General features: G+C 34.7%; 2 protein-coding genes across 2 annotated transcripts; one reads left to right on the top strand and one right to left on the bottom strand.

Moving 5' to 3' along the window:
• The first annotated feature begins 269 nt into the window (after positions 1–269).
• LOC116180135 lies at positions 270–2,146 on the top strand. The gene is made up of 2 exons (XM_031499997.1): positions 270–291; positions 342–2,146. The coding sequence occupies exons 1-2, from the start codon at positions 284–286 to the stop codon at positions 1,867–1,869; spliced, it is 1,536 nt and encodes a 511-aa protein (XP_031355857.1). The 5' UTR covers positions 270–283; the 3' UTR covers positions 1,870–2,146.
• LOC116159646 lies at positions 2,032–4,003 on the bottom strand. The gene is made up of 4 exons (XM_031472671.1): positions 3,519–4,003; positions 3,294–3,467; positions 2,145–3,184; positions 2,032–2,079 (listed from the first exon to the last, which is right to left on the bottom strand). Exons 1-4 carry the CDS (start codon positions 3,814–3,816, stop codon positions 2,032–2,034), a joined length of 1,560 nt encoding a protein of 519 aa, XP_031328531.1. The 5' UTR covers positions 3,817–4,003.
• Positions 4,004–26,600: the final 22,597 nt, after the last annotated feature.

Genomic DNA, 26,600 nt, shown 5'->3' on the forward strand with positions numbered 1-26,600 from the left:
AATACGCCTTATTCGAAAGGTCGGAGCCATCTAACGTTTACTTTAGGAACCATGGGGTATGACCATCAATTTTTGCGGGAAAATAGTTTACGTGTTATCGCAATGAGATGAGATGTTTTGGCAATTTGAAATTATTGACTTTGTATGCCATAAATGCTGTATTGTTTATATGTGGGAGGTTTGTGTGAATTCTACGATTGATTGTATGAATGTTAAACATTCGATTCTTTTTTATAGGATGGGTGTAACGTGTAACAGAAACTAGAAACTGATATTTATAAAAATGGCAAGGTAAAGATTGCTAAATGTATAAGGATTACTATATCTGTTGAATGTTTTAGTGTATTAGAGGAACCAAATGCACCATGGACCAAAAATTTGACAAGGCTACATGAAATAAATTTTACTGAAGATGTAATCTTAACTTACAATCAAGATTCAAACTCCAAGAAAAGTGTGAACCTTGGATATAGGATGTTCAAAGCACATAAAACATCAAATGTTTTTATTGCAAATGATGGTAACAAGATATTTGTAAAAGCTAACGTTCAAGCTTCTTTCACGTTAAGCAAAAAATATCTGTGCAAAATACTAATATATGTGCATCTGAAAGTAGAAATTGTCAAAGCGTCATGTGGGTGTCCAGCTGGTCTTAGTGGTGCATGTAAACATATATATACTTTGTTATGGAGCGTTTTTGATATTGCGAAGACACACGCAAGTAACTTAACAGAAGTAGCGTGCACATCATTACCACGGAAGTGGGGTATAGGAGCGAAAAGTAGGACTCCTAGAAGTGCAACCAAATTTGCTGAATTGAATTTTATAAAGCACGATGTGAAAAGAAAGGCAAAGAACACTGAACGTTTGATATTACAGCGGAGAAAAAATTTGGCAGACATTCAACTAACTGTTCGGATTGACAAAAAATATATTGAAATATTAAAAAAAGGACTGGCAGATAATGGCATAGGAGAAATGTTTCAAGATGTTTTGCAGGAAAATCATTTAAAGCAAAATTCCCCTTTACCCTCACTTTTTCCTAAAGAAGCTGAATTATTGCCTAGTGACGATGTTAATCATGAAGCTATACAAGTACCAATATTAGATTTGTGGAAAAATGAAGTAGGTGAAATAATAGGAAGAAATAACTATAACGTGAAGTTGTTAGAATGCTGCCAAATAAACTTAAGTCAAGCCCAGGATCTTTTCAAAAACACAACTACTCAAAGCGTATCAGAAAGGTGGAAAAAAGAACGGAGTAAACGAATTACTGCTTCCAATTTTTATGAAATCATTAGACGGAAAGCAAGTGTTACAAACGCGTTTGTAAATAAAATTTTTAAATGTACAGAAATACGACAAACTGCAGATATGGCACTTGGGTTGGCAAACGAGGAGAGAGCACTAGAGAAATATAAGATATCGAAGAATCTTGTGGGCGAAGAAATTAGTAAAGTGTTTGATGTAGGATTAGTAGTTAATCCTGGGTGCCCATTTTTAGGAGCGACGCCTGACAAATTAGTTCAATTTACATCTGGCAATAATGTCCTTATAGAAATTAAAACTTTAACAAAAGCGATGAAACTTGAACTGTCTGTAACAGAAAGTATTAAACAAAATTATTGCAACTATCTTTATTTTAACGAAAATAATCACATTGCATTAAAACAGAACAGTAAGCAGCATTTTCAAGTTCAGGGTCAAATGGCTTTAAGTGGTATTTTCGAATGCGATTTAGTGGTTGATAGTGGAAGTAGTTTTTTTATTGAAAGAATCAGTTTTGATCCACATTTATGGAAAACATTAATGTTACCAAGTTTAACGAAATTTTATTTTTTACATTTTGATAAATCTTGTAATTTGTAATGTTCACACCTATTTTTATTATATTACTTATGTGTATTATTTTATTTAATTCTAGTTTGTAATGTTAAAGTATTGTGTAGTATCTATGTCTATATATTAAGCCTAACTGTAGATTACTTATTTCTATTTATGTTGCATACTTTTCTATTAAGTAAAGGTTCATTAATAAAGTTCTGCAAATGGCAACAAATTTTCCAAATTTGGTTTAAACTGCAATGTGCACTATTCGGAAACACAAATTTTAAAATTCTGAAGGTTTTAATTTCGCTTATTACTCTTTCTACATGAATTCGTAACGATGCGATTTCTTTTGTTTTCTCTACATCTGCTGGAGAAAATTGTTTCGAATCTGATGCAAGGAAAGGTGGTATATTTAATGCAACTCCACGTGCCTCCAATTCGTCACGAATGACATACCCTTTGTCGGCCATAACTGAATCGCCAGGTTCTAACAATTGTAAAATGCCACAACTGTTGAATATTTCCTTATCACTACTCCTCCCGGGATACAAATCTGAGATAAAGGATACAAAACCATTAGGGGTAATACCTAACAATCCTTTGGCCGTATTATGAGATTTATATTGTGAATAAGTGTAACTTTGAACAATAAAATCTGAGGGCATTTCTATAAATAATTCGGTACTATCGATCACCACCCTTGTGGTTGGATATTTATTTTTAAATGATATAGGCATATACTTACAAACTAAATCTTTACTTGGCCATATATTAATTTGGTTTAATGTCACACTGCACAAATTTATCCAAAAAATCACAATCTTACTTATTGCACTTTGGCTTATACAAAATCGGTAGGCCAGGTCTTGTTCTAATAAGCCTAACCGTAACCTACAGCAAAATACCAGTGCTTGTTCCTTATATGAGAGCGAAGAGGGTCTGCCTGGAATGTTACGTTTTGCTTTTCTGTATGGCAAATACATGAACTTTAACAAAATTTTAAATCTATTTACACTTTTGAAACCAGTATAAAACTTTAACATTTGTTCATTATTAAGTATGTTTGATAAATTAAAACTTATTGCTTGTCTACAGCTCTTCATTTGATGTTCTAATATTTGCAGTTTTAGCCTTACGTTAATATTCTTTTTTCTTTGCGTCTCTAACTCATTTTGGATATTGATGAGCTCTCTGTTTCTTTCCATACAGGTGCATTTTGCAAGCTGTTCTTTTAAAAGTAATATTTCTTCATTCATGGTTTTAATTAAAGCAGACACTTCTTCTCCACACATATAAGGAAGGCCATAGTTGTGGTCGTTACTTGCCGTCACACTGTCCGTGATAGATGGTAGCACTAAAAATAAACTTTTTAGTTTTTAGTTATCTATTTGGGTCTTAAAATGAAATAAAAGCCACAATGATTATTAATTTCTACAGTAAATAAATAAATGAATGCTACTAACTTGTTTTAAAAGGCATTTGTTTGTAAGTGTATCGTGGTGTTTGTTGAATTTGCAAAGTGGGCCCATGCGGCGACGCTTGTTGAATAGGCAACGTGGGTTCCTGCTGCATATTACCTTCAAATTCGCAGTGTGGAACAATCTCTTCATATTGTACATTTTGGATCGCTTCATATGCTACAACATACTTAAGTTAACCTTTAGCATTTCATAGGTTATTTCACCTACATGATGGTACTAATTGTAATCGTTCATATGTCTTGTGTTTAAAATAAATAGGATATTTGTCCTCATATCTCCTTTTTCCAGATTTATTAAAATGTAAACCGCAGATGCGATGGTATTGTGTGGGTTGCCACAAAGAATATTTACCACGATTTCCAACTCTATTAATTCGATTAATCCAAATCTGTTTTTCACTAGAGTCTTTTGGAAATGTATGGAATGATACATTCCGGTTTGCGATTGTATCAGATTGACAACCTGGTACACAACACCGTTGGCCCTTTTTTTTCACTTTCGACATTATATCAACTAAAGCACATGAAATATTTATTGCAAAGGGTATTATTTCTACGTAAACACAAAATAGAGGTTACGTTATTATGTTTACGTACAACATCGTGAAGTTAGTTAATTGCAAATGCATATAATTCATGGGAGTCGCTAAAACAGGAATCATAGAACTGGGGTCAGATTTCCCATAATGCATTTCTTCAATCGAATAAGGCCAACTGGCCAACAAAATAACAAACCTGCCATAAATGCTTACGCTTGTCGTTGAATGCACTCCATGGTAAGTGAAATCTTATATGTATGGTGTTGTTGCACTCTGTTTTGAGAAATTTAACTCTTTGCGGTGCAAGCGCGATTTGCATGGTTGTGGTTTAATCTCAATAGTGCTGAACTACACTTCAATTTGGTTAAAATTAACTACACCTATTTTCATATGGAAATGGTGTAAAATTGAACACTATTTGTTGTAGAATTTCACACCAAATCATCACTAAACGTTGGTGTGTACGATCACACCGCAATATTTTTTACTGTGTACGTTCACTAAAAAAACGCAAACCTTTGACTCGACAACACGCGGTGGTTTACAAACGGGCAGTGACAAAATAATCGTAACTTTAAATAACTCAATGTACAATTCAAAAGTAATTAACTAAAACATGTCGGCAAACAAACTAATGGAAAGGATATGAAACGTAGTTAAGCTAGTACGAATGAACAACAAAGGCAACGTTGATGAAATTCGAGATATTGATGTCGTAGTTGTATCCCAGCAGTAAAACTGTTACAGTAATCTCCAAAAGAATTATCGTTAATACTTGTAGTTACAGGAGCAATAATTCAGGTGCATATAAGTGGTATGTAGGTCACTGGAACTATTCACGTGATGTCACTGAGCTTAAAATGGCAAGTCCATGTAAAAATGCGATTTCATTCAAGTTCTAGTAATATTAAAGGCGTCGATGTACGTCGATATACTAACGTAGATAATAACAGGGTAGAATGAAGGAAAACTAAACCAGAAAAGAAAATTAGGAGGCAAGACAAAGCCCTAAAAGAACATATTTACCGTTAATTGATTATTGCGCAAAGCTCTACACTTACTCAATATTGAGGCTTAAGCACTTGTAAACAATGTCCTCTAACAGCGCTTCCAATAGTACTAACACAAGAAAAACTTAAATCTCTTAAACTGGTAGAGAAAGATGTGGAGTAAAACAGGGCAAATAAAGAAAAGTACATTCGAGTTACCTCTAGCGGCAGATTAACGAACTATGAAATAATAACTATCATTAAATCTAATTTCCACGAGACTGATTGATTTATTAACGAACTCTACGTAAATCTGAGTGAAAATTCGACATACAACAGAAGATTCTAGTGGAGAGTTGAAAAACAGCTTAAGGATTGTAATCATGTTCAAAGCGTAAGGTTCCATATGGCCGTTTTACGGTTTAACATCAGATGTGTGGATCAGTGTGATTAGTTTGTCTGAATTTTAATTAGTAATTATTCAATGCAAACAAAGCTACTAAAGACTTTCTCTGTAAATTTGATCGCGACGATAATCTCTGCTAGAGAGTGGATTTTCTCTAAGTGCATCAATAGTATTCTGAAAAGGAATTTATTTTGCAGTATAGTAAAATCATTTACTTTTCTCGAAATCGACATGATGATGTATCACTAACGTTAAACTTAATGCGCAGGTTATCTGTCAAAAACGTCATTTCGTCTATACTAAATAACGTTTTTGGCAGATAACCTGCACGTTAAGTTTTACGTTTCTGATACATCACAGGGCTGAATAACGGGTGATCAAAAATGAGTTGCTATCGAGTCGCCTTTGGAAATTCAGGTTAAGTACGAGTTCATATGTAAACAAAAATTCCAAAGGTGACTCGATAGCAACTCATTTTTGATCGCATGGTATTTACATTTACTGTGCTTGGCCCTTATAAGTTCATTTAATTTAATTTTAATTCTAACCCAAAAATATATAGAGTCGACAACTATAAATGGACATAAAAGTTAATTACTTTGTAATTTAAAAAAATCCTTCAAAATTTGTGTCGTTTCAGTTTAAAGTCAGGTTCACTTATTGGCAGTAAAAATACATAATGCATTTGGCAATTGTTAAAATTCCTTCACAACAACGACAGAATTACTGTTTGATATGGCGAAGGTTTGGTTGTATAGGCTCAACGCAAGCATTTCAAAATTGAATTCGTACTTCGTGATGTAGGTATGGTAGTACTGAGTACAGGATTGCCGAAATATTTACTGAGAAAGATATAATCTCAAATGTGCTGACGTATATACGCAATTTTTAACATCTAAGAAGGTAGAAAAAATTCAAAGTGGTTTTAATATAAGATTTTAATTACCTAGTGAAAATTGCTAAACGTAATTGAAATACCTCGTTTAGAATGTACGGTGTTAGTTAATTAACTTTCCATCTGGTTCATCAACTATAATTAACTTATACAGAATTAACTTAGATTTTTATGAGATAAAAATGTAAAATGTTCAGATACTTGTAAATGGTGTTAAATGTTCTTAATTAAAAAGAAGCCATTTTTGTAATCGCTACATAAGCTTTTAGAAGAAACTTCAAACATACATTCGAGCGATAAATCCAGCTGGAGTGCAACGGTAAATCAAAATTATCCTTCGACGTCAACCCTCTACCCTCCCCCAAAATATTACTGAATGTGACTGTATTAAATAATAATTAAAGCTAACGTTTATTACTTTTTCGAATGGACAGATAAATGCAATATTTTTAATAAACGAAACTGCAAAATATTTTGTATTTACGGTTCGCCTTCTGCGAGTTCAGCGCAATCTCTCCAGAGAGCGAGTTAGTTCTAGGATTATCCACGAGTGTAACTGCGACGCTGTTAAAAGCATTTCCTGGTTAAGTGAGAACCTCTTTGATGACGTACCTATTTACCCTTCCCTTTTAACCTCAAATATAATATATGTTTCATATAAAATGTAGATCTGAATTTATAAAAGGTTTTTTAGGTAAAGAATTATGTACGTTTTATGTTTCTCTAAATCTAAATGTGACTTCTAAGGGTTACATTTAACTACATTTCTGGTTTAATTACCCAATTTGCCACTCATTTAATAACCTGTAATCTTTTATGAATGTAAAACTGTTCTTTATCGTATAATTAAACCTTTTGATTGAACTTTTTTTCGTTGTATTGTATAAGTATTTTGATGTGGACATTTTCATGTTGTGGCGTTTAGGACCGTTAGAATTGAGCAATTCCTTCCCGTTATTGCCTTTTCGTAACACTTTTATATTAATATTATTCTCCGTTTGATCTTGAATAGACTTACACTTAATTTACTGTGATATTAATTGAACTAGAACAAGGCAAGTGTAGTATTCTCATTTATTTAGTTTATCGTCTTAGGGGCCGGTTACCAACGACTGTTACGATTCATGACCACTACGAGCGCTCAATTGTTACAAAAAATACGTTTAATGATCATACTGTAAGATATTTCTCAAATAAAACAAAAACGTATGCTCACATTGAAAGATTTAATAATCGACAATACCATAGTTGTCACTTTCTGAAGTTCTATAAATCAGGATGCCTAATAAGAAAATCGTTATTGAAGTTTTGTGTTTCACAGAAAAATAAACCCCTAAAGAGCATCTAAAAAAGCGGCAGAGTATCTCGGTGTGACCCTACAGGGTCATTGGATTGACGCATTTTCAATTGGCTTGTTACATGTGCATTATATGCAACTGTGCAAAGTTTGAACCAAATCGGTCCAAGCGTTTGACAGTTATCGTGTTCATGGACGGACGGACAGACGGACACCATCGACTCCCCTATAAAGCTTGTATCGCTTTGCTCTGCTGCTTAATACAGACAATAAAAGAAATCAATAGTTGCACTAAAGCAAGCAATTTCTGTCTATTTACTAAAAGGAACTGCAAGGAGAAAAATATAGGTTTCATATTTTTTTCAATTAAATCATACGTGTAAGGTATGACGGTTTATCTGTCGTAACGTTATTCCACTATTGATTCTACTTATAAAAAAATCGAAGAAAACCATCATAGTAAAATGCCGGTAGAATAGTCGAGCACTCCCCATTTGTTAACTGCAGATCAAAAACGGGGAAGGGTAAATTGGTGCAGGTTTATGTTAGAAACGTTCAATGGAGAAACTTCAAAACACATGTGTATTCTTAAAAATACGGAACCGGTGTCAAAATTCAGGTTTTTTATGGGCGCACTAACGAATTTATGTAATCTCGACTTAATCGGAGGCTGTTACTATAACCCATTCAACTAATTACGGTTAACTGTACTTATCCAATGAACTCTCCAAATTCGGCAAAAAAATATGATATTTTCCTTAAACTGCAAGACTTTATTGGTTTAATGCTGGTTTTCGTACACCATTAGAAATTAAAATCGATTAATGTGTAATTAACGGACCTAAAACTTAGCAGGATTGATTCTCTCTCTTCTTCCCTAGCCATTAGAGCTTTCAGCGGCTGTAAAAATAACAAATAATTATACGGGAACGGTTGCAAACGGCAAATTACATACGCCCTGAATCCACTGTTCCACTGCATTGGCATTAAATTTTGCGTATTTATTACTAGGTCGCTAGGTCTACTACAACTTTAAACTGCTAATACTTTACTACTACCCGTATAAAATTCACCTAAGAAAATGCACGTTCCAGTTCTTGAAATCGCACTACGAATCTTCCCATACACCTACGCAGAAGAAAATTTTTCGTACACAAAATGGCTCACGCCTGGTCTTACAACTTCCGGTAGAAATGCCGAAACGATCCCTATTTTCCGAACGAAACAATCGTGACTCACGTAACCCCTTTAAACGAACAAGAAACCCGCACTTCTGCCACATTCTCGACTTTTCCAACAACTTTCGAAACTTCTATGTTTTATTATTTTATTATTTATTATTATTTTATGTTTCATGGTCCGAAATGATCGCGACACTCGATTGACGCAATACATTTCTTGATATGACTCGTTATCGCCGAACATACCTGTGTTCAAGTTCACTATGCAGCGGTACATGTTAAAATTTTCCTAAGTTTACCAAAATATAAATTCTAAAAATACTCTTAATTATAAAGATGATTGACGAATTTGAATCCGTACTTCAGGTTCTTCATAATTCATTAGTTCCAATTTAGTTTATTAATAAGAAAAATTACCAACGGTCCGCAGTATGGAAATATCCATAATTACTCTTACACTTTTACGTAACTAACCACTCTAAGTATAAGCGCAATGAAACGTTTTACATCTTGGACCTCAACGTTTTTGTGACAAAAATTTATTTAAATGCGATCACTTTAATCCGATCGTGCAATGACTCGCAAATACTCACGTATGTACTAAGAAAGTTAAATCGCACTGTACTTCAATTGAACATAAATCTGCAGTCCATTAGTTAGTCGCTATACAAAGAAGTTTTCTTGTTGCCCAAATAAAGGGCAGCTCCAACTGAATGTATACAGTACCCACGACAATAAACTCATCGAAAATGGTAGCACAATCTTCGATTGCACGGTTCACGCTTATATATCTTATATACTGCGGTTATACGGCTTTCAGCTCGAAATTTTAATTAATAATTAAATTTTACGCTATTTCAAAAAAGGGCGTACATCACTCACAAGATTCGCATTGAACGCTTGCCGAAGAATTTCCGCGCTCATGTTACGAAGGTTTGCTTGAAGGTCTCGCTAAAAACTCAATACGCGATAGAAAAAGTGCAGCGCTAGACCTGCATAGATTCTCCTCGAAGGTTTGAGTAAGAATTCCCGCCCGAGTTTTACTTAACTACTCACCAAATCACAAATACGAAACGACCCCAACGCAAACCAAGCGTTCACACTGTTTCTTATGCATGGGAAGGTATAGGAAAGAGTGCCCTTCTCATGCTCTTTAGCAATGGTTTTTAGAACCGGCAACATTGTAACGTTTCGACCCTTATCTATTAAACACTCGTTTTTTATCTTAACGCGCATTACTTTCTCGAATATTAGTTCTGTTGACTTTCATTATGAAGCGGTGCAACTATAACATTTCCTATATGATATACATAATAAATATAAATATGATAAAATAAAATCGAACGCTCAGTTGAAATCTTACTTTCCGACTGGCTTGGTATTATATTGCGAGGTAGGTGTTCCGATTACAAAAGGATTCACCCTGCCGCCCCTACAACTCTGTAATCTGTCAGAGATTTTGCAGACGTTTTTATTATGACGATGATTAGGTTAATCCAAAACAATCACGTCATCTTCTCACGGATGACAAGAAACAGGACGGTAACAGGAACTTAACACCGCAAACAGAATTGTCCTTTCTGGTCTCCATTGAGTCCCCTAAATCCCATACGTTGACGATTTGTTTTCGTAATATCCCAATACACCATAGAGCAAATTCAGTATTTTGTTCTTATTGGAATCATCCAGAATAGAAAAAATTCAAACAATTAAAATTACAACATTTTTAAATTTCAAAATGTATCAAATATCAGAAGTTCAGCTAACTTTAAATTTAAATATTGATTTAAATTCCTTAAAATTTTTTAGTACTACCCCACACCTCACAATGTAAACTCACATGTAATTTTAAGTAACTGTTAATCCATACTAAAGTCATTATGGTGGCAGTTAATTTAATCTATTCTACCGTGTTGCGCCCATTTCTAGTACCGTTTAAGTGCATTAAACCTACAATTTTAACCAACCGTTATGGCCATTTCAAAGAAAACATTTGCGGCTGTTTACATTCTATAAAACGTGTTTTTTTCTTCATTTTAGTTCACTTTATATATACAAGGTAAATGTGAAAGTTTCTAAACGGCAAACTTTGAACAAGTACATTTAAAGGTACGTAGGAAGGTATAGACTTAATGTTTTCATTTTACAACAAAGTTTCGCAGATGGTTAATTGTTTCAATCTCCAAAGTTCTCGAAAGATATTTGCTAAGGAGTCCGTAATAGTTTTGACTTTTGACAGGCGCGCCTTCGCCAATATTATTTTGCATACCTAATTTTTTCTCCATTACCCCTAACCGCTAACAACGTACAGAAGATCTCCCGGATTATATTTCGCAACCGCAACGTGTAAGTAAGGCCATTATGGGATAATCTAATTTTCCCATGAGAATGTTTTAAAAAAGGTATATAGTTAATTATATTCGAAAAGAACTCTTAAAAAGACCTCCGAACGTCCATTAACAGCGACAGCGGGTTTCGCGTTCAATTCCATTTGGTATATAACATGTAGCCAGTGGTTTCATATAAGGCCATATGTCATTTTTACGATTCGTACCGAAAATGTTCGTGAGATTAATATCGTTTTGAGTTGTAGAGGTGATTTAGAATATGCGATAGGGTGCACTCATATTTTTGCTTCATATTTTATAATTCGACGCTTTTAAAAATATTTAAATGAAACCTTTAAATTCTAATGGATCATTATTGTGTTTTAAAAGTTAATGGAACCGCTAGCGTATTTAACTAAACGTCAATGCTGTCCAATACGGTTAGGGTTTTCATCTTTAAATTCGTCCCTAGGCGCCTACATTTTCTAAAACGCAATGCGTAAGAAACGTGTTAACTTTATTAATGGTACAATCAATAAGTTGCTCGTAAATCAAGATAATTGATAAATTAACGGAAATTGATTTCGATATTAAATTTTATTGAACCAACGGACGACTCCATCAAGCGTTTTATTGAACGTATTAAATACAATCACAATAAAGAACGCGACCCTTCCTTAAATGGATTTTCAAAGCTGTTTCGCTACCTCTGCAGGTTATTGGAGGAATCTCAAAAATATGATTTGATTATTTAAATACTTTTCCTTTACTTGTTCTTTGTCGCTGTCTGTGGTTTATCACTAAACTCATTCAACCAAATAATAAACCCAGAACCCATGCTTCGTCGCTTATGAACAAGCTGTAGTTTGCAACGTTTCACGTCAGTCACAAATGACTGTGAACTCCAAATTTAAATGAGAATCTTGGTAGGTTATATACTGGAATCCAGTCACTCGACTTCAGTTATTGTTACACTTACTGACCTCGTGTAAACGCGGCATAAGTGTAAACATAAACCAGGTAACACTTATGCCACTTATGCAATTTTTTACACACAGCTCAGATAAAATTTAATCTCAAATGGAGCCACTAACTCGGAAGTTTTCTTTATTGAAATCGGAACAAACTAACTTAAAATAAAAAGCTGACTTTATCTATCAAATCCAATTCGAGTAAGTTGGCAGTGGGTTAGTAAAATACATGCAATACAAAGCGGCTTCAATTGCCCATGGGTTGACCTTTTTAAGGAAGTATACACGTATACACTAGTGCGGGAATGTCAATGGACTGTAGGAAAATAATATTTCGGAGAATGTCTAAGCTATTTCGGTTGAAAAAATACGCTTTATCTGCACAATTTATATTTATTTTTCAGCGAAAAAATCAGCACATGCAACCCCCTAATTACCACCCTAATTAAAATTAATCCTTCCCCTTTTCCAGTTTTCTCTAATTACGTATTATTAATACATTCTAAAAGTGTGACCACAAGAATTGTGCACAATTTATAGGTACTTGTTTGAAACTAACCTCGATATATATCTCTGAATTGAATCAAAAAGCGAACTGCAATTCGTACATGGCAACTGTTCGGTTATGCTTTTAGGAGAAAGAGTCAAAGATAGGATATTGGCAGAGCAATTCACGACATTTTATACATTTAGATTCGCTATATTGATTGACAAACAACACCAGCATACCGATGGAGCCAGTTACTAATTAAATTACGAACGTCCATACTTGAACGATCGAAATGAAAAAATAAGATTTATTAATATAAAACATTTTATAATTCATTCTGTAAATTAAACATTCCATTACCATAAGATTTAAAAGTTAATTTTTCATCAAAATTTCTAAGAAGATAAATGCCAAAAAGGAAATTAATTCCATGTCTACATCTGTTAACTCCAAGGTTAAAAACTCTTAAAGTTAGGGAAAGCAAGACTTTTAATTAATTTGACATCTAGCTGCTTTTCAATAAAGGCGAAATTTGCATAAGGAGAAACGCGTCCCGAATTTGCGAATTGGCAGTAGAGTCGCGGTTCGGGTTAAACGATTATCCCCCTTGTGTTCTCGCCGTGCTCGAGAAGATAGATAGATAATAACGCTGCAACATGCAAAATGTCCTTTTGTCTAATGCTTTAGAGTTCGTTGATATTAATACAATGTGACATTTAATTTATGACAACATAAAATCATAAAGAGAGGCGTTTGGGTGTCGGGGTGGTTGCAATTTATGAAAAGTACATCATCCCTCAGCCGATTAATTGAACTTTGTAATAACTGATAGCGTTAAACAAATTTAGTAGATTGAAATTTTTTATGGACAGTATCGGAAAAGGGGGCGCGCTGAGTGCGGGAAATTTATTTGTAGAATTATCCCTCAAACACTTAGCGACCGGCTACTAAACACGCCCCAGCTAAATGGGAGAAGGACTACCTGCAATATTAGATTTTCTACTATTTTGATGTCCGTTAAAGTGACAAATTAATTGCAATATACGCGAGTTATGTTTTCTTTTACGACACGCTTTTCCTCGACCTACACTTTTCTCTAAAAGATAACGAGAGATAATTTTCCGGAGAACATATTGTCATCATTTCAGAATATGAAATTTTATGCAGTTTATTTTTCGTCGCTTATTTTTCACTTTCTGGATACGGAAAATGGGGAACGTAAGCGGATTAAGCTTAAAATGTCTACATTGTAACAATAAACAGCAGTGGCAAGAACGTCGAAAACTCTTCTGAAAATGCGATTAAATTATTTTTTTCCAAATTAATCGATGAAATTCCCACGATGGCGCCGTTTACTTTAAAAGGGGCGAAAAAATTAGGTATCTCGAAGATCTAATTTCATACATATTTTCTTATTTGAATTGGTCGTATATCTTAAAAAGGTCGTAGTGGAGTGTTATGGCGACGACGTGCTACTTTCCCTCGTGCCTATAACACACGTATGCACTACACAATTTTATCAAGCGCGAAAATGTGTTTCACGTTTTATTAAATGTGACAATCTGTCATCTTAATACTACCCACACACCGCCATTCTTAAAAATTGGCTTATCAAAATTTGCGTTTATCCTTTAAGGACAGTTCTCAATGCCTAAGGACTGATTTTTCAGTGGAAACCATTTTCTTCGCCCAATTAATTACTGTCAACATTTATTTTTGGAAACAGTTAAAGACAGGCATAGGATATTGTAGGTATACATGAAATATGTCTAGAACGTTTTGACGAATTCAAAAATCTACTAATGTACAGAGTGCTGTATTTAAAATAAGTTAAACAAAGATAACAAACGAGCTCTTGGGTATGGCTATACTTGGCATTGCGTATTCTATGGTTAAAGCTATGTTCACTAACGGAGATGTCAAAAGGGCCTTCCTTATTTTTTGCTTATTGCCAATTCACGAACTCTGACTTACCAATTTGATAAGGAATCCACCTGCAAAATTTCATCGTAATCTCGTCCACTCGTTTTCGAGATATCGTGATAACGGGCAGAAATTCCCTCAAAGCCATGTGGACAATCATCAATGCTTATAATAAATGCCCAAGTGTACCACGCACAATTTATTATCTTGTACAGAGATTTCAATCGTTTCTTTATAGTCCAGGAAATGAATGTTTTGCCATGGCAATTTTTTCAAAATGAATCGATTAACTTGAAATTATTGTAACAGTACTTAGGGAATAGCCTAAGCATCAAAATCTATATCATGCCAAAGATTGCTTTCCCCCTAGGAGTGGTTGCCATCCCACCTCAGGAGTGGTAATTTTTTATTGTAATTTTTATACAGGAATAGATAGCAGAATTAATTCTAAGCAAAAAGTGTTCTATACATTTTTTTAAAAAGTTAATAGTTCCCCAGTTATTCGCGAACGATATGAGTTTTTAGAAAAGATCGATGTTTTTTGGTTATTCGCGACAAACAAAAGTATGCATTTTATTAAAAAAACTGTGGAAAACAAAATCGTAACTTTTAAAAATAATAAAGAAAATGGTGTTTTTAATAATCGCTGTATGACCAATACTAACCGAGTTTTGGCTTGTTAAAGGTTAGCTCTTGTTCGTCAAAATCAAATAACGGCAAAACCAGGCATTTTTCGAGAAAAAACCACCATAATTAAAATTAGTCCGTCCCCTTTTCCAGTTTTCTCTAATTATGTATTATTAATACATTCTAAAAGTGTTACCAGTTTAGCTTAATTTGGAAGTAATTGAAGCTAAAAGTGAAAATTTTTGCAATTTTGTGAATAACGTCCTTCTCTTCAAAATAACTACGTTACGTTACGTAAAAAATGCTACAGCGTCCAATTGTAACTTTTTTAATTCCAAACATTTTCCTCGCCGGGAATTTTCTGTACGACAAAAATTAAGTGAGATATAGACGTTTAAAACGTGTATCTATGCGAGCACTACTTTGTTTTAACTCTCTTAGCTCACCCCATTTTAAAACTAAGGGTTTTAAAGGGGATAGTCTTGTAGCTCTTGTAAAAACCTACAAAATGCTTTTTTAATGCACTTTCTATCATAAAAAATAAAGAAGATTAAAAATAAACTGATCACAATTTTTTTCAAAGAATTCTGAAAGCACAAATCGACGAATTATGCTACTTGACCGGTGTATTTTTCGTATACTACACATTAGAAACTTACATACACACTTACGTCCATTCCATACACCTATACACTATGTAATGCATATACAGGGCGATTCAAAAAGAATATCACCACTTTGAAGATCTGAATTTTAATGAAAGAAACAAAATAGAACCATGGGTTATAACAAAATGAAGAGTATTAAAGTAAGTTTTTTTCCACTAGAAAATAGGTTCACCCGTGTTGAATAATTATGCATGGTGTACCCCAAGGGTTCATTCTTGGCCCATTGTTATTTCTAATTTATATAAACGACCTACCTGTATCTTTGCCGTCAAAGGTGAAATGCATATTATATGCCGATGATGCCACACTGATATCTAGTGATCCAGTACGTATTCAACTATAAAAGAGGGCGTTGCTGCTATCACTGCTATAGTGTAAGTAAAAAATTAAATAAATGAATATTTTTACTTACTAGATTGCGTCATTAATATTAATAATAATATTAATATTACAAGTGCCTACTTCGCCTATGTCCACAGGCATATGCAATACTAGCATGGGCATTATCAATATCAATATCAATATCAAACCTTTGAAATCTGGTGGTAACGGCCTTTCCGAGCTCAGAAAGGCCCTTTTCTGCCTTATCTGTAACAGATACCAACACAAAGAAGAGAGGTGGTGAATAGCGCGGCATATAAATATTGCGACAGCAATGTCTAACGTTCAGCACTCAGGTACTCGTATACTAAAGCCGTAATTAACACTCAATAAGAACCAATAATTCCATGTACGTTAACTAAAGAAAAGCAAAATTTTGCTTGACAAAGAATCGTCCGTACAGATCGGTGATATATAAGCATAAACGTGAGTCGCGACCTTAACTCAAGAAAACTACTTTACGGCAATGCACAGGTATCACATATCTTCCTATAACACACAAATCTGAAGGATACAACGTGATCAAACTAACATGAATGAATCTTCGGAGTAACAAAAGTATAACGTAGGCAAAATCGGAATGCCGGAAGGTGATATCTTCGTCCACAAAAAGTAATGTGTGTAAAAATGTTCAAGCGATTCACAAGAGCAACAATCTCCAAAGGGTTTCGTTAACACTGGCGGTTGCAATTCAGGAACTATTATTCAAGTCTCGATGTAAGTATGTCACCAGGTAATGTACCACGTGACATCACCCATGTCGATTTCACTAAGAGGACGAGTCCAGATAATAATGCGCAGTCATTCTGGTTTTACATCGATATATGTAAATCGAAACACTCAGGTAGATAATGACGAAAAAGTAATCCAAAAGAGAAAATTAAGAGAGAACGATGAGACCCTAGGAGAGAAGATAAAGCCTTCAAAAAATTACGTGTTCAGAATAATGCTGAGTCATAATCTGTGCATACCTCACAGCTCACAGCGAGTAAATACTTGCAAATATAAATCCGCTAAGTGTATTCAATGGAGCAGCCACCACTCATCAGAAATAGAGAGAAAAACCCCAAAGAAATATGATAATATCCACTACAAAGAGCCAGATTTCTGATAAAAGTGCAAATTTAAAAAAATTATAAAATAAATAGGTTAACTTTTCAATTTAATATTTCTCAAAAACTAAGAAACTCACACAAAAAGGGTAACAGACTTTTTTGTAGTTTTTATGCCACATTAGCCAGTGTATGCGACAAAAATTACAAACATTTGTTCAAGCCGTTATGGCCCTTTTAAACCTTTGACACCCTGAAGATGGTAACTGGCTGAAACTAAAATTGGACGTTTGCGATTCCCCATGCAAACCTATACACTTTCCAAAAACTTTTCCAAAACTAATAGCAACAGCATCCTTTTCTCAATGTCTGTAATATTGAAGGAAACGCCACCTGCCTTCTGTAGGATTTTCAATAAGACCGGTAATCACAATTAGACTAGATAACGTCCGCTTCGAAACACCTTATCTTTTAGCAACGATAAAACATGGACGTCAATTAACTTTCGCCTGATAAAACTCCTTCTCGCAAACAACCAGATGTGTCTCTTTTCTAACACCTTATCTAAATTAAATAAATTACAAAAGCGATCTAATTTAAACAAGAAAATATTACACAATTACAATTCTAAAAGGAAAAATAGACACCGAGATAACAAATTCAAGTAAAATAAGTCAACCTTGTACCCCCCTCCTGATTTACCCTTAATAAATTGAAGTATTCTCATCTACAGGGTGTCCCGTCGCTATTTTTGGTGTGTAGACCGAAATAACGTCTACTTGACGTTATATATGCTAATTCCCTTCAATAAAATAATAAACCAAAATACATATGGCCCGACCCGTTGCAAGGACAATTTATCAATCTCACTGAACTTCCTGGTTTTTTGATGGAAGATACTTTTAGTATAGTCTTGGCCTAAGTTTTGAAGTAAGGTAAGATTGTACTGTAAGGCACTTTTTGGAGGTCAGTATTCTTAATTCTGTGGGGAATCACGTAAGCACATGACGGGCACGTAGTCAATATTTAAGTTTGTCTTCTGTTGGACTCCAAGGTCGTTGTTGTGGGCGATTCCTGTTATGTTAAGTTGATACTTATCTGTGTTTATGCGGCCTCTTAGAGATAGCGCTTTTCAAATTAGGTCTATCTGCCTTTCAACAGTAGAAAGCAAGGATGGTATACTCGTAAGGGAATGTCACTCGCAGTTCTGCAGTGTGCTACTTTTTTTCATAAAACTTATAATAAAAAAAGTTTTCCATATGGCACCAACTTAGACGGTATATGGATTTAAAACATAACTTAAGTAATTTGAAGCTCGACTTCGTGCTTCGAAATATAGATCGCGATCACGACTATCCTCAGTATAGTTCAGCGCTTGTTGGAGATAAATCTAAGTGCCCGCATAAAATTAACTCGACAGCGGTTATCGATTAACAGTAAGTACCCGTTTTTAAGTAGAATTTGAAATATACATCGGTGTGCCATTTTCACTTTCGGCATATGGCACAGGTGTGCGGAAAGAAAAATGCAAACTGACAATTTCATTGTGTGGAAGTCTAATGGTGTTCAAGATCAATATTCTCAAAAAAACCGCAGGTGTAGTGATACGACAAATGATCACAATTTGTGCGCATTGAAATCCAGCAACGCCTTGAGGAACCGAAGAGATATAAATTTGGTTACGAAACTTAAAAAGTTATACCATGTGAAGATAAACGTAATTAACCTACTAGTTCAACTGCTACAATCAGTTTTCAAGCGAAATTAGGTCTATAAAAATTTGTTCATTTGGAAATATGCAAAAAAAAACTTCATACCTACTACCAGCGCACGTTCATTTCTATTTATGAATTGCTGTATGAATCTTTCACGAGCGGATGCCATGGGAATACAACACGTGTTCATTAAAAGAGATGATTTGAAGTGAAATTCTAAAATGCATTATCTCCGAAAAAATACCTACCATTCGGTATAGGTGGATGTATTGGATAGAGAAATATATATACGAATACAATCTGAGAATAAGTTAGAAAATCTGTAAGATCTGAAACGGATTACGAAATCAGGAAGCGGAAAGTCGAAAAGCACAACTTTTAGTACAAATTCTTCGCACGATCGGAACAAACTTTATTCTTTCCAGCGATCTTATCAAATGCTTTTATCGACGGCGCGATAATATGACAGAACCGCTCAGAACCACTAGACGTTTTAAGGGTAACAGTAACGATGGAGCACGCTTTCCCCTACACGCATTACTCCGAAATACTTCATTCCTTTTTATCTACTTAACTTCCTCCATCACTTATAATCCTTCCTGCTTTTATATTTTTCATCTGCGGACACGGACGGAATAATTCATCGCCAAAAATCGAAACAAATTGAATTAATGAGGGGAATGCCTTCTATTATTTAATGGGTCCGAGAGCCACGTTCTCGTTTTGCAAAAATTTCACTGTTTAATGGGCGCCGAAATTAATTGATCGTTTGAAAAGAATGCGCGAATAAATTGAAAATAAGGAACGATTCATTTATCTTTGTTGAGGCTTCCGTATAAACGGAGGGCACTATATTGTGTCAGTTTTAATGTACGTAACTTCTCCCAACGTCAGCGGTCATTAATTATGATTGGTTGCTTGATGGTTCTTGTTTCAGTTCATTTAAATTCAAACTTTGATATTCTTGATATGGAACAACGGACCGTAATAGTGTGGAACCATGAAGTGCCTTTTATTACACTGGTAACTGGTATTGCGGTGCTATTTAGACACCGCAAATAAAGGCGCATGTGAAATTTAAACATATGTAATGGTCGTGTACAGTTCGAAATATCAGAAGGCATATACTGAAGATCGTCCCGGTAACTGGTCTTGAGAAGATAGTAGAGGATTTTAGTGCTCGTCTTGAAGTAAATCTCTAAAAGCACATAAGATCCAACGAGTTTAGAAAACGTGGAAGTTTTTGCAATTTGGTTGGTTCCTTATGGTGTGGTTTCACTTAAATGACTACGTTAGGTCTGAAAACTGCAGTGTAGCGTGAATGATCTTCGTTTTAACCTCCGAAGACAACGTGGAGATTTTGGAGCAGGTTTTGCTTAACGATACTGTGAACAATGATGAATTCCAAGAATAAGCCCGTGACCTATAGGAAGCTTTCTAAAAGTCATTAAAAAATTACATAGAGCTATTATAGAAGAGGCCGCAAGCTGCAACATAAATCTGAAGTTACTGTGACGTTGACAAAGAGTTTTGATAAACTGAATTGTTCCGAGTGAGGTTCGAAAGTTGCTAGACAGCTGCTTAAAACTGCTTCTAATGGTGGGCAGTTCGGCCTCGTTATAGTCCAGGAAAAATCTTCCAATGAATCGCCGCTTGCCTTCGATAACAAACAAAAAGTGTCTCCCTTCCGCGTCTCCCGTATTTAAACGGAAATCTCACTTAAATTTTTATATCAAAAAAATTTTTATAACCATTAACAACTGCATAGAAACGACGATAACCATAAAACTCAAATCGGTACGTTCACACTAATTCTTAGAAATTTTTCTTATCTAGTTTTTAACAATTTCTACCTAATAATACAATTTTTCTTAAAGATTAAAATAGCCACGTTATCTCAAACAATTACCTTTATTTCTCTGAAATAAACGAAAAACTTAATAAATCACATCGAAACTGTCACATTTGCATTAATGAGCACCTTGATAATCAAATAAAAATCAGAGGTACAACGTTTCTTAATCTATCAATTCCCAGAAATCTCTTATCATTTATATCGAAAATAAACAAAGATGGCAAGTGCCTTTTTGACAATAAAATCCACATATATTGAATTACGTAAGGAGCAGGCCGATTTGGCTAAAATTTTGCATTCCGAGAGCATGGATACCCAACAAGTTGAAATTTTGTACCAATGTTCTCTCTAATGGTCCTAAAAGATTTTGGAAACGATTGGAAAATGTCGAATGTCCTTTTGGCTATAAAACATACTCTTGATCAAGAGAAAGCCGTGGAAATTTTGGATCACGTCTATTATTAAATAATTTTACAGCTCGCGTAAAGAAGTTATTACTCAGTGAGTTGATTGTGTGAAGCCCGGTACGCGTGCCATTCTCGAGGGTCGAAATCTAGTGCCCCGTGCTACATTCTCTTGCAAAATCCGTTTCTCGGCACCTGCGCAGAATAACCAAAGTCAAAGACGTATTACGATTGTCGTATAGAGCATTTCGTATTTTTTTCATAGTGCCAGATGTAAATTACCTAACCTTATCAGTATTAACTGATGTGGTTTTCATCGCACATTGCGGCACATACTCAATATAAGCTAATTGAAGTACCTGCCGATATTTTTCCACCATATGGAAATCGTAAAAGTTACAAAATTCTTTTTTTCCAAGTGACGCAATTTATCTCGCTTGGCACATTGTTTGCATTGCATTTAGAACCGAGTTTGCCATGTGGTGGCGCAATGTAGCTTTAAATACAGAGACTGTATAAAGATAGTGTGGCCATACGGCAAAACATGATGTATTTCCCAACTACCAATAGAAAGTAGTACCACTGTATGACACCGAAAATTAAGACGAAACATTCTGTATATGAGAGTATTTAAATTTTATTAAATGTAAATCTGGGGATTATTTACGAATAAGCACAAAGTTGGCTTTTTGTATTTGAATTTGTTGTCTCAGTGTCTATTTTTCCTTTTAGAATTGTTTGCACTTGTGTATTTTCTTGTTTAAATTTTATCGCTTTTGTAATTTATCCAATTTATAGTAAGATGCTTTAAGTTAGACATATCTGGTCAAAGGGATTATTTGGATTATTAGAAACTGTGATCGCCGTCTGCGTGCGGGGTATTATGTCAAAACAAGCGTTGTAAGTTTTTCTTTCTTGCAGAGATTTTGTTTTAATTGCTTCATGTGTTTCGGATTATTGTCATTGTGAATCAATTAATTGTGTGTTTATTCGGATCCTCTGTGCAACGCAGATAGAGTCTTCGTGTCAGATTTTTTTTATTCGTGCTCAAGATTTATTTCAGGTGTCAACGCCATTCCACACAGCAAAATTTACTTAAAGAGTGAAAATCTTTGCAGCGAAATGTTACAGATTTACTAACCGATGGGGAAGAGCTTTGTCTTAACCTTGTCCGAATTTTACTACCTTCTTATAGGATACTAGGCACCGAGGAATCCTATCATGTTGGTGTAATGAATAACCTCATACTGCAATAATTTATCGTACGGCAGAAATACAAATTATATGATTAGACTCTTTGGGAGCAGGTCGAAAATAGATCAGGCGTGTACAATAACTAAGAAAGTAACGCAATTGTGTACCTTAATTGGGTAATTAGAAACGGAAACGACTTTTTGAAACCTAGTCTACTGAAACGAAACGGCAAGAACTCGAAAATATCAGAATCGATATTGAGCATGAAATAATATTATGAAGGATTTCCCAAAGTCCCTTGGCACTAAACAACTAGTGGCTTGCATTAGCAACAACTCTGACATTTCCTCATAATTAAACTGCTCTTGTATTGACTGCGTTGACAGTATTTTAAGAATTGGAAATGGTATTAGAGTTTATATTTTGTTTGCATCAAAATAGACGAGTGCAACATTTGTTAAAAATCCCCCTTACTCGCACCAAATTTGACGTATAACTAATTATGAAGTCCACCTAATCGCGAACGAATATGACAATTCGCTCATCAGTCAACCAAATCAAATCAAATCCTTTCCGCTTTCCAAATCATAAACAATTCAATAAACGAATAAACGTCATATTCACAATTACCGTTGTTAATCACACATTGCAGGATGGAAACTGAATTCATTCGCGGTGGGAGGATCACGTTTCTGGAAATTATGTATCTGAACGTATCTACAACTTTGATCATTTAAGTTCCTCTTCAAATTACCGGGGCGGAGTACCACAAATTGAATTAATAGTGAAAGTTTTTCACTCACGACGATCGGTTTTTTTGTCGCATGGCAAGGCGCACCTCTAATGAAAATTTCTGGGGAGAAGTTCGTCCTGAAACCCTTCGGTTTATTTCCGTAGTTAGGAGGATACAAATAAAATAGATACTTTGTAAATGATAAAGTTTAGATGAAGTTGTTCTGCGGTAAGCTAAACTAATTAAACATTCTTTTGATTACTTAATTCATTATAATTAATGATCCTACAAACAAATTGCCCCTTTACTATTTTAGATGAGTATATTATTTTCCAAACTATTTGGTTTATACGTATGATATCTTATATCAAATTAACTTCACATGTCGCGTAGTTTAAAAAAAAGTGTAGTCAATTCACATTAATTTTGCTCATAATAATCATCTGAACTTATCGCTGGTCACCTTGAGTCATTTATGCTTTAAAAAAATGCTATATGTGCATTCGCACCTCCAGATGAAGTATGGTGAAGAAACGTTACGAATTTCTCTAAATAAGTTTGTTTGAAATAATTTTAATATTCCTAAAGAAATCGACCTATGAGTACCATTTGCATTTTGTATTGTACTTATGGATAAAAATCGAATCCAAACAAATAGTTTTGGTTATTTGGGTTAATTTTGCATTTATTTCAGTAATACTAGTTCTCTGGTTTGCTTAAAAATGTATTTAGTATTCAGGGAATTCAAGAAATAGGCATTGTAAATTAACTAAACTTAACAAAAAATTAATCTTCACAACACTCGCAACGTGTGGCGTTTGATTTGGTAATAACGACATTCTAAACGAACATGAGAAATTGGATGCTACGATACCATTGCTTGTAAAAGAAGCGTCTATAATTGAAAAGCGTCTACCGTAATCGGTCATCGGACATAAAAATTCCAAATTTCAGTGAATCTAGAGATATTCTGATACCTACATCGGCTACATCTCCCAAAGATAAATATATTGGTCTAATTAAAACAACCTCGTATTATTGGCATTAACGCGTTGCATAAGTACAAAACTACAAACCTCATATACGACCAATACAATTTCCATTAAATTTTAGATTGCTTAATTTCAGACGCACAGCATAAATTCATAATGTAGAATATTTGTAACTAATCAATTTCGTATGAAAAAAAACTTATTTGTTTTACTGGTTGATTTACGAACTCGACGCAATGTTTGTTCCTGTAAAACCACCTAAACAATTCCCTAGATTTCCAGCATTCGTATCACGTACCTGCCCTATGTATCTTTCGCTTATAGTTTCTGATCAAGCTTCAATCAATTAATTGTTTGATTGATACAGAACTCGACAAACAATTCGAAATCGCTTTAGTAATTGTTGCGACAAATCTCGTTTGCGTTTTCCTTTGGAGTTACTATCAAAAAGGGAGATTTAGATATTTCATTAATAATATTGTAATCGGAGGGCAAGATCAAAGTAAACGCTCCCCAAACAAAGTTCCTTCGGTTGTGTTGTTTAGAAAATTAAATCCTAAAGTAGAGAAAGCAAAATATAAATATCAATCGCAAAAAAAGCGTGCTTTAAGGTATGTTAATATGGGGCACGTGGTGGTCATGTACCGTGAAAGTAGGGGGTAATTTCATGTGGTTTGTAAACATCTGCCATAAGAAATTAATGACATTCAAATTACATTCTGTAATAGCCGCTAATAAGCGTATAAAGTTGAGGTTACATGCAAGTACATGCACGTGTATTTAAATTGCGCAAGGAAAGAGTATTGTAAATCAGCAAATGAAAGATAGCAAATTGGCCAATTAATGGAATTTCCATATGTAATTTTTCCATTCAAAGTTGCTCATTTTTTTAATCTCTATAACTTTTACATTGAACATGTTCGTCAAAAATTAATAGTTTGGCCACTATTTGCACCACTTTCCATCCCTTTCAACCCCCGGGATTTTACCGGCGGAAAAATTCAGCTGTTTTAATTATTTTTTCCCAATTTCTATCCATTTCACCTGCCTCATTCTGAGGTTCAAAGATTCACACAATAATTCTTAACATGAGAAGACTAAACGGTATTACAGTCCAGTCGACAGGTTGGAAAAAGTGGGGTTAGGCGGAAAAAGGTCGAAAGTTTAGGATGTTGTAGAGGGATGGATAATTAACTTTTTCTCAAGTTTTGGACCTTGAGAACCCTGTGCGAAACGCGGAGGAGGGAGAAAACTGAAAAATTGTCTACCTTTCTCCTGGTTTTTCAAAAACTTCTTTGCCTTATTAGTACTACAGCAAACTCCTATACTTTTGTGTAGAGCATTAAATTTCCAACAGTTTTGACTATATGAACGTTTGTGTGTCAATTCTTTACCGAAATCTAGCACTTCGAAAAAACGTCATTGTTCAAAATTCGCTAAAAAAAAGCATGGTAGGAAATTTAACGTTCTACAAAAAATATAGAGATGCTCATAGGACCTAAGGGAAAAAAGCTATTGAGGAAAACCTGAAGGAATGTGGAAAAGTTTGCTGTTCCCCCTCCCCTCCTCTCTTCGCACAGGGTACTCGAGAGTCGAGGTCCAAAACTTGAGAAAATGTTACTTAACCATCCCTGAACAATATGCCAAAGTTTCATTAACGTTCAGCCTTTCTCTATCTGAAACTATCTATGGACTGGACTACCAGTGTGGTTGAGGGCCACTCAATTTCTTTCTTAACTCTCCCCGTATGAAATTTAGAAGATACAAGGGTAGTAATAACAGTAAAAATCAATTTAGATACCAAAATAACACTGGTTTATTCTAAATATCAAATCAAAGTATCTCCAAAATAGAATCACGATGGGACCCGGTGACCTATTTCTGTTACTGGTTTCATAGTAAAATGGCCGAGCAGATGTGGAGATAAGCGAAGGGCGCCGGCACTTGCAGGTAACGGCGAGTTTTACCCAAAGGTACAAACGTGGTACATCGAACAAGAATTGGTATGTAAAACGTGTATGGAACTTGAACCCCAACAGTAATCAAAGGTAACATCCGTCATTGATAACATAACATTAATATACCTCTTAGATGAGAGGGCTAATGGTATATGAAGTAACGATTGTCGATGGAAATCACGTTACAACCTCGGTTACAACAAATTAAAGCCGAAACCAAAAGAAGGTACACGATAAGTAAACGAAATGCAACATGGCGGTACTTACGTCTAAAGAGTAAAACCACGATGTAAGATGAAAAGGTAGTCCGACGAGCGCGGTAGACGTGTCCCATCAATGCGACGGTCACTGAGCGACCGAGATAAGACGAAGCGAGCACAGTCCATTGCACTCGCCCTCACAGATTCGGCGTAAGAAACTTTTGGGGGCATCATAAATGACCTGTAGGTTTAATTTCCACAAAGAAAAATGCTTCGTCGAAAGTGTGTTTATGGTGTTTTCTTATTATAAATGAAGAAGTAAGGACAGACATAGTTTAACCATAACCATAAAAATGTATTCAACGCTAGAAAACATTAAACAACACAATAGTAATACTTAGAAATCAGTGTATTTAGAGTTGCGATTATTTTCTCTTTTCCTCGGATTTCCGCTTGTACCACTTTTCTTCCTGTTGTTTTACTCTAATTAATG

The sequence above is a fragment of the Photinus pyralis genome, unplaced genomic scaffold (assembly GCF_008802855.1).
Source record: "Photinus pyralis isolate 1611_PpyrPB1 unplaced genomic scaffold, Ppyr1.3 Ppyr1.4_LG1, whole genome shotgun sequence".
Lineage (NCBI taxonomy): Eukaryota > Metazoa > Arthropoda > Insecta > Coleoptera > Lampyridae > Photinus > Photinus pyralis.

Excerpts from the sequence above, each read along its gene's own strand:
- LOC116159646 (XM_031472671.1), bottom strand. The coding sequence starts at position 3,816 with ATGTCGAAAGTGAAAAAAAAGGGCCAACGGTGTTGTGTACCAGGTTGT. Across the intron at positions 3,468-3,518 it reads ATTACAATTAGTACCATCAT|CATATGAAGCGATCCAAAAT; the intron begins GTAGGTGAAATA and ends AGTATGTTGTAG. Across the intron at positions 2,080-2,144 it reads TACGAATTCATGTAGAAAGA|TTTAAACCAAATTTGGAAAA; the intron begins GTAATAAGCGAA and ends TGCACATTGCAG.